Genomic DNA, 9,259 nt, shown 5'->3' with positions numbered 1-9,259 from the left:
ACTAGAAGGATCTACAACTAGAATACACAACTATGTACTTGGGGGCTTTGGGGAGAAGAAGAAATGAAAAAGATTGGCAACAGATGTTAGCTCAGGGCCAGTCTTTAAAAAAAATAAATAAAACCCCAATATGATTGAGGGAGTACTGTATCTTTGCTCTCTTATTTGCCTTGCTGTCCTAAAAATAAAACAGCCAGTTATTTTACCAGCAAAACGAGTTTATTTGGAAACAGCAAAGGAATTGCAAACCGGGACAAGCAAGCTATAGCAAAAGTCACAGACAAGTCCTACAAGCATAGGAGAAAAATGTTATTTTACAGAGAGGAACGTTATTTTACAGAGAAAAAGGAGGAAGTTGTGAGGGATTGTTTTGAACAAAAGTCCAGTTGGTGGAAAGTGAGACTTCAGGGAGGTGATGCTTTCTCATTGGCTGAGTTGCCGGGGTCGTCTGTTTCTTGGGTGGGGGGGATGCACCCTAGGTCTCTTCCTGTTGGGGTCTATAATTCAGGATGCTTCCTGTAATTAACATCCAGAGGTAGTGCTTAAGGGCTCCCACTTCTGGCCTCCCGACTCCAGTTTAAATGAGGTTTCCCTTTATTAATTTTCATAGCCTCAAATAGGAAAATATGTCTTTAGTTTTTAATGGTCATGCCTTCCTCTGTATTCTACACATAGGATGCATCTTCCCACAATGCCTTTCTGCCATATCCAAAACCTTGTCTAAGTTCCAGGTCAGGCTCTGTCTATCAGTGAGCCTTTTCTGGTTATACTTATACCACACCTTATTTGGAAAACTTTAGCACGTGTGCCTTCAACCGGTAATGTTGCCAACCAGGGCTTCCTCTCAAACTGCTAAATATTTTCCACAATAGATTATGAAACCCCAGCAGGCAGAGGCTGTGATTCCTCATTCTTTTATATGTTACTGACTCTTTAGGCATATTCAAATTAAGTAGAGTATTGTAATCTAATCATAATTTACACTGCTCAAAACTCCATTTTCATCTCCAAATCGCAGTCCTCCAATTTCCCTATGAGCTATACTAATAGCCAACATTTACTGATTACCGTATACCAGTCACTGTTCTAGACGCTCGTCACGTATTAACACGTACAGTCCTCCCATCAATCCTATGATATAGATATTACTATTCCTGTTTCACAGATAAGAAACTTGAGGTACAGAAAGGCCCGGTGACACAACTAGTTAGTGGTAGAGTTGGGATTCACACCAAGACAGACACAAGAGCCCACTTTCTTAACTTTTTAGCAACAAAAAAACCACCCTTTTAAGGGCTGGTCCTACCCGGCCTGGTTTTACAGATGTGCCATAATGAAGTAGCACAGGTCAGCAGTCAGAATTTAAAAGAGATTCTGCTCCATTTAATCACATTTTCTACGGCCCCTCCCTCCGCGCTACAAGAACGCGCTGCGTCCCTGACGGCCCGTAGGTGGCGCTGCAGGGGCAGGCACTACGAGCTCTGGCCGGGTCAATGGGAGGGGCTGATCGGGGCGAGGATTCGATCCTTCACCCCACGGTGGGAGGAACTAGGGAAGGGCACAGGGTGGCGAGTGCGGCGTTGTGCGCAGGCGCAGGCTGGGCACTCCCCCGGGAACTGAGGGCTGCTGGGCCCGATGACGTGGCCTGGCAACGTCTGCTCCGGGGCGCCTCCGGGAAACCAGGCGCCGCCGGAACTGCCCGCGGCCTAGTCCCGACGCGCGTGAGCTCGTTAGCGGGAGCCGGGGACAGCGGCGGCGGCGGCGGCGGCGGTCTGGCCCGCGGGGACCTGACGGGGCCGCTGCCATGGGGGAGTGACGCGCCTGCGCCCGCTGTTCCGCGGCCGCGGCGAGACATGAGGAGACCCCGCGGCGGGGGCAGCGGCGGCGGCTCCTGAGCCCCGGCATGGAGGAGAAATACGGTGGGGACGTGCTGGCCGGCCCCGGCGGCGGCGGCGGCGGCCTCGGGCCGGTGGACGTGCCCAGCGCTCGGTAAGGCACCGACCCGGCTTCGGCCTGCGGAGCCGCTCTCCCGTCGCCGGCTCGCTCCCTCGCACACCCGGACGGCAGCGGCCAGCTGGGCGGGTGCGCGCGGGCATCGGCGTCCGCCCCGGGCCCGCGCCCGCCGGGCTCGCTCGCTCGCTTCCAGGCTGCTCCGGCTCCTGTCGGCCCCGGCGTTGCCGCCGCGGAATGAATGCTGTGAAATCCAGGAAGCTTCTGCTTGAGTTTCTGGGTTTCGAGGCAGACGTTACCCCTAGAACTGCCAGCCGGTTCCCGTGACAGGTTTTTCTAATCCGTGAGAAGCAGAGGCTGTTTCTCCCTGAAATAGTAGTTTAGTGACCGCTTAACCGCTCTGACGTCTCCCTGCCTAAGTTAGGGGGAGGTGTCACCGTCCTCTTTTCGGGCGGAGAAAAAAATCCAAACAGATGAACTTCACTGTTCAGGTTAACCCTGCACGTGAAGAATCCAGCCCGTCATCTAGTTTTAACTCGTTTGGTTTATTTTAGTTTATTTTATCGTTAAATAACAAATGTGTGCTCATTGTCAGAACATTCAAGCAGTACAGGCATCCATAGAGTAGAAAGTGAAATTTACCCTTTGCCCCCTCCCCCCGTTGCTCCCGCTGACCCCCAAGAGGCAGCACAGCGACCACTTTCAAGGGTGTGTTTCGTGACCTGCTCCAAGTTCTCAGGTTGTTTCAAAGGGCATAAAATATGGCCCAGCAGTTTGGTTGGAACTCGCAATCATTGCCTTCTTTTTTAGTGAGGTGGTAGTTCTCATTCTTGATTACTTCTTTTGAGACTTAAAGATCGTTTTGATAAATTCATTGGAACTGTAGCGGTGGCATTACTAACATAACTATTTTTTGTGAAAAGTAAAGAACATATAAAATGCTGGAGCCGACCTTAAATCAGCTGCATTTTTGTAGTATAAATTCAATTTTCTAATCTGTTTCGAGAAACTTATTTTGTAAATAACAGCATGTCCGAAATTATTTACTGAGACATGACAGCTAAATGCAATAGGCGATGCTCATCAGGATTTGATAGTAAAGGGGAAAATGCTATAAAGGCCAGTACTAGGTCCACTGACAAAATTGGACTGTGGATGATAGATTACATGAAGGTATCATATCTGTTAAATTTCCTGAAGTTGATAACTACTGATTTTATACGAGAATGTCCGTGGTCTTGGGAAATGCAAGTATTTAGGGGTAAAGGAACATGATGTATATAACTTAAATAGTTTAGGAGAAAAGTCTATGTGGAGAGAGAATAAGGCAAATGGGACAATACATTAACAATTAGGGAGTCTAGGTAAAGGTTATACTATTGCTGCAATTTTTCTGTAAACTTGAAGTTATTTTTAAATAGTTTAAAATTCTTTGCTCGAGAGCTTGTTGTCTTCGGTAGACGTGGTGAACAGTCCTTTCCCGTCTGTCTGGCATTATTTGCTTAGCAGAGCTGCCCTTCTGTTGTAGTTCATTGCAGAGTCACATTCAACTCAGGACTGGTTGGATTTTGAATGGATTCCAGGTCGCAAGAATTTTCCTTTGTATAGACTAAAAGTCAACCACTGGTCATAATCTGAAACAAAAGCTAATTGACAAATCGTTTAATTGTGGATATGTTTATGCCTGAATTTGCAAATGTGAATTGTTTTACATGTTTCTGTTTTGGCTTCTATAAGTCCTCTTTGCAGGAAAGGGCAGAGGGTGACAGTCAGCATTTGTTGAGTACCTCCTCCTGTGTTCCAAGTGCTTTGAGTATAGCCGTCACTTAGTTCTTACAACAGCGCTCCAGGCCAAGTAGTGGTCTCCTTGATTAGGAAACTGAGACGTAGAAAAGTTAAGTAATTTTCCAAAGATCACGCAACTAATAACTGGGAATCAGTTATCCTAAACCCCAGGCATAGTGCCTTCTACGTAGTAGACACTCGGATATTTATTGATTGAATCGAACTTGAATTACACACAGTGCTTTTGTTTTTTAACTGAAGAACTGTCAACTGTTGCAGCGGGCAAAGCGCAAGAAACAGTTTTGAATGCAAACCCAAATTTCAGTACTTGCAGGTTTAGAGAACCGGAGACTTTTCTAACCCTTAACAGAAAAAACCAGTGATACCTTTGATGAGACTAGTTAATGGTAAATAATGATTTATAAGTTGGAGTGTGGATTGGATCCCCCTGAGTTGCTCAGAGGGTCAGCCAGTGGCTCAAGGGCTGCTGCCCCTGTTTAAGAGCCTCCTTCTCCTTGTGCCCCATCTCTCCCCCTTAGTAAAGGAAGCTCTTCGTTGTTTCCCTCCACAACGTGAACTAGGAATGTCTACTTATTAGTATATGGTTACCTGGCCTTAGCTAGTGTTTCCTCTTTAGCCCAAAAGGAAGACTTCATTAATTGAGACTTTAAAAATCAAAGTATCCAACTTTAAAATTAAATGTTAAAATAATTTTCCTAATTTAATAATGGTAACAAAAGATCTTTAACATATGTTACATGAAAAGTCACATAGTATTGTCTAAATATGGGTAAACTTGTGAATATGTGAAAGTGTCTAAAGTATATGTGTGTCCATACATGGAGATGCAAAGGGAAACGTTTGGAAGGATGTACCCAGTTGGTCACCTGTGAGGAAGAAATTGGTAATGACTTTATTTAAAACTTTTGTAATAACCAGCTACTCAGGAGTTATTTTTGTAATCTGTTTTTTAAAAATTAAAAAGAGAATAAAGAAAATTAGTGTCAGATCGTAATAGTAATATATTATCAAGAAATATTTCATGTTCCATGTGACTAAATCCTGCTATTAAAGTGTCAGATTTTTATGATTTTGTAAATGCTTTAAACAAAACTATTTAGAAATAATTTTACATGTTGCCCTGTCTTCTTAAAATGAGTGTATTAAATACAATTTACTTTTTCCTTGGTGACTTCTGGTCATTATGAGCATCGTCTGTGACCCGAGCTTAAATACAGTAATTTCTTCAAAGGCTCCTTCGTAGTACTAGTGTTCTGTATGTGCTGCTCTCTGTTACTTTGAAAAACCCTTTCCCTTTTCTTGCCTTGTAATTTCTATTTTAATACACACATAGCTCAAACTCTGAAGATGACCTTCTCTTCCCTAGTTACGCTTAGTATCTTCTAGTCCATTCTCTTAGAACAATTACTTACCTGGGTCACATAAACATTTGTTTACTTGCCTGCCTTTTTTAGACCTCAATCTCCTTGAGGTCAGGGTCTCTGTTACGCATTTAGTGGCTTGGATATTGCCTAGAAGTGTGTTTAGTTAGTTGTAAGGAACCAAGCTAAGAGGGCTTTAAACAAATAGGGATGTATTCTCACATAAAAGAAACCAGAGCTTGCTGGTGTTTGTTCAGTTACGCCATCTAGGACCCAGATTCTGTCTTTGCTCTTTGCCATCCTAAGCGTATTGGCTTTCATATTCAGGCTTGTTATAACATGGATAACTTTTTTAAATAATGTAAACATCTCGATAACATTTTTTGGATAAATTTTAGATTGAAGTCCTCCCTTGAAAGCAGAAAGAAGGTGGAAGTAGTTCCAGCTGCATCTTGCCTTTTTATCATGACAGAAGCCACCCTGGTAGACTTCTCTTAGGTCTCATTGACATCTGGCACATAGTAAGTGAGCAAGGAATATTTGGAGAGTGGCTAAATAGCCCCATGGTGGATGTACAAGGCTCTTTGCTGACATCAAGAATTCCCAGACTGCTGTGATTTTTTAAATTTATTTATTTATTTATTTGTGAGGAAGATTTGCCCTGAGCTAACATCCATTGCCAATCCTCCTCTTTTTTTGCTTGAGGAAGATTTGCCCTGAGCTAACATCTGTGCCAGTCTTCCTCTGCTCTGTATGTGGGATGCCTCCACAGCATGGCTGATGAGTGGAACAGGTCCACACCCAGGATCTGAACCCTCGAACGCCAGGCTGCCGAAGCGGGCGTCACAGAACTTTAACCACTCGGCCGAGGGGCTGGCCCCTGGACTGCAGTGATTTTTAATGTACCTATGTCTATTTTCCCTAGTCTTTGTCTCCCCACAACCCCTTTCTCATTGACAGTATTGTTATTCTTTGTGTCCTTCTGTCCTGCTGCCTTATTTTCACACCTAGTTAAGAGCTTAAGGAGGAAGGCACTTGAGATCTGAACTTCCCTCTGTGCTTGATTTCATTCTTTCCTTTCATTCTGAATTCATAGTGGGGTTGCTCATAGTTTAAATTGCCGGAAACTTGACTGCCATCTGTGAGTCCATTACTGCACTCTGTAAGTTGTCGTACTAGACGTGACTGTATCACAAGTGAAATTGTGGAGTTAACTTTCTTTCCTTTGGTAAACATTTGCTGAGCATATATTATGAAAGTCCCAGTGTTAGGAACTGAATAAACAAAGGATTTCTACCTAGTGTTATTGGCTAATTTTGAATTGCTACCATGACCAGAATGTTTAATTAGCATTAATATAGTTAATGTTCTTAAGTCTATATGAGTTTTTTAGCTTAAAATGGGCCAAAATCTAAATCCTAGGTTTTAATAAGCATTCTGTCTTTCATATTTAAAAATAATTTTACTGTTCATGTGGGCCAATGTGAATGTATAATTGGGAACAGTTTAGAAAATAGGAACCCTCAAAACCTTTTGGCTGAACTTTGATTTTCTGTATGACGTTAAAAAGAGCATACTTAAGAGACATGGGCTTGCCCCTGGTTAAGTCTGGGCTTCCACTTCCCAATTTGTGACATGAGAGGAATTGGGCTAGAGAATCTCTAAGGTGTTTTTCAGCTTTTAAACGTTAGCGTTCAATTTTTTCTAGCACACATACCTTTGCTTTCGTACCTAGACAGTTAGTAGGGATTTGGTAGATTTTCCATGTTGTAGTTCGTGTTTTTAGCCAGTCTGCAAACAACCTAGAAACAAAATACACTTGATTTTTTTTCTTGTTATAGCCATACTTTTAAGTTTTTTATCGTTCTTTTTTCATTGAGATATCATTTACATCCAGTAAAATGCATAGATTTTAAAGGTACCAGTTTGCATTTTTCACAAACACGTGCCCTTATAACTTTCAGCACAATCAAGCTATAGGACATTTTCATCACCCCAGAAAATCTCCTTGATCTTTTAATCAGAAAATGCAGGGCTGGCCTGGTGGCTCAGTGGTTAAGTTCCCACGTCCTGCAGCCCAGGGTTCACCAGTTCGGATCCTGGGTGCAGACCTACATACTGCTTGTCAAGTTGTGCTGTGGCAGGCGTCCCACATATAATGTAAAGGAAGATGGGAACGGATGTTAGCTCAGGGCCAGTCTTCCTCAGCAAAAAAGAGGAGGATTGGTGGCAGATATCAACTCAGGGCTAATCCTCCTCAAAAAACAGAACATGTGGGGCCGGCCCCATGGCGGAATGGTTAAGTTTGCGTGCTCTGCTGCAGGTGGCCCAGGGTTTTGTCAGGTTGAATCCTGGGCGCGGACATGGCACCGCTCCTCAAGCCACCCTGGGGCAGCGTCCTGCATACCACAACTAGAGGGGACCACAACTAGGAATGTACAGCTGTGTACTGGGGGGCTTTGGGGAACAAAATAAAATAAAATCTTTAAAAAAAAAAAAACATGTAATGAAGTTTATACTGTTAGAGGTGGGTTAAATAGGAAGTTCTGTCTTTTAGGATGTGACTTCCATTAGTCCACAATAACGTTTTCATTTGTGTCTTGATAATTGATTATCACATTGTTAAAATCCCCAGATAGTCCTAAAAAAGGCCCCCCAGTCTATATTCATGATAAGAAAAACTGCTTTGTTCCAAATCTGATTTTCTTTAATTTATGTAATTTTATCTGGACAGATATATATACATAAAACAGAAAGTGAGCCATCTTGAATGGTAAAGATGTTGGAATTGCTAAGATTCATTCTTTCAGAGACTGAAATTTATTTTAATAGTTGCATCAAATTCTTGCTAAAATAGATATTTCCATGTCTTTTTAAGCAGATTACTAATTGTTTAATATAACATAGTTCTTTCTTGTTGATTCAGTGCCTTGGTACTTGATGTTTCACGCTCATCAGTTTTTATACCGTCCTGCGTACATTGATACCTCCATTATATGTCAGATTGTTTTAGCTCTACTATTTGAATGACCCAGGTTTCCCTTAAACTTCTCTGTTAGCTTTTTGTATTTTTTCTCCCATTGGTAGAAACTTCTTATTCCTGCCAGTGTGCTGTCCTTGGACATCCCTTACTTCTTGTCAATGTGTTAACACCTGTTTGATGTAAGCTTTAAAAATGGCCTCTTGAGGGCTGGCTGGTGGCATAGTGGTAGAATTCATGTGTTACGTTTCTGCTGCCTGGGGATCACGGGTTCAGATCCCAGGTGTGGACCTACACACTGCTCATCAAGCCATGCTATGGCAGCGTCCCACGTACAAAAAATAGAGGAAGATTGGCACGGGTGTTAGCTCAGGGACAGTCTTCCTCAAGCCAAAAGAGGAAGATTGGCAACAGATGTTTGCTCAGGGCCAGTCTTCCTCGCCAAAAAAAAAAAAATTGGTCTCCTGAGTGGTTTGTACAAGATGATCTGTTAGGGTGGGGGAAAAGATTAGACTCTCTCAGCTTTTTATCTCATTCTTTTTAATTTCTAATTTGTGTATGTTTTATAAAGTATATATAACATCAGTACTAAGTACATGTTTATAATATACAGATAAATAATGGGTTCCATGTGCAAAATTCTTTTGCTACTAGAAGGGTATGATCAAAGACTACTGGGCTAGGAAACTGAGATAATTTCTTCTCTATTTTCTAGTTTCTCTTTCAGGAGCTCCTTTTTCCTTTCTTTTTATGACAACCTAATTTTTCCATGGATGCAGTATTATTTCTTACCTCAGAGAATATTATTTATAGTTCTTTGTTGTTTTCTGCTATTCCCTATGATCTCTGTATCTTTTAAATTTCTTTGTTGTTTTTGTTTGTTTGGTCTCGTGTTATAGGCTTATCGTGAAGGATTGATTATCCATGGTTAGCCATTCAGATTTGAATGACACCCAGAAAGCTAGTTAGACCTGTGTGGGGCTTGTCCCCTAGTGGGCTTCTCCAGAGAAGGGTTCTCCTACTGGGAGACTGAAGCCTGGCTGTTAGGGTATTGGAGTTCAGTGAGGGAAGGGAGGTGGGGTGGCATAAGAAGGGAAACTTCCTTTATCTCCTGATTTTGGTGCAGCACCTCATCCCTCCGCTCCAGTGGCTAAGCCTCACG

General features: G+C 42.7%; 1 protein-coding gene across 1 annotated transcript in view; it reads left to right on the top strand.

Moving 5' to 3' along the window:
* The first annotated feature begins 1,505 nt into the window (after nucleotides 1–1,505).
* Nucleotides 1,506–9,259, top strand: part of SLC30A5 (solute carrier family 30 member 5) — a 31,019-nt gene continuing 23,265 nt past the window's right edge. Inside the window, exon 1 of the mRNA XM_023625243.2 lies at nucleotides 1,506–1,989. Coding sequence (XP_023481011.1) covers nucleotides 1,904–1,989 — 86 coding nt within the window. The 5' untranslated portion in view covers nucleotides 1,506–1,903. The remainder of the gene's footprint in view (nucleotides 1,990–9,259) is intronic.

This window comes from Equus caballus, chromosome 21 (genome assembly GCF_041296265.1).
Source record: "Equus caballus isolate H_3958 breed thoroughbred chromosome 21, TB-T2T, whole genome shotgun sequence".
NCBI classification, from domain to species: domain Eukaryota; kingdom Metazoa; phylum Chordata; class Mammalia; order Perissodactyla; family Equidae; genus Equus; species Equus caballus.
The sequence above is the reverse complement of the archived record's forward strand: the minus strand, read 5'-3'. Positions and strand labels throughout refer to the sequence as shown.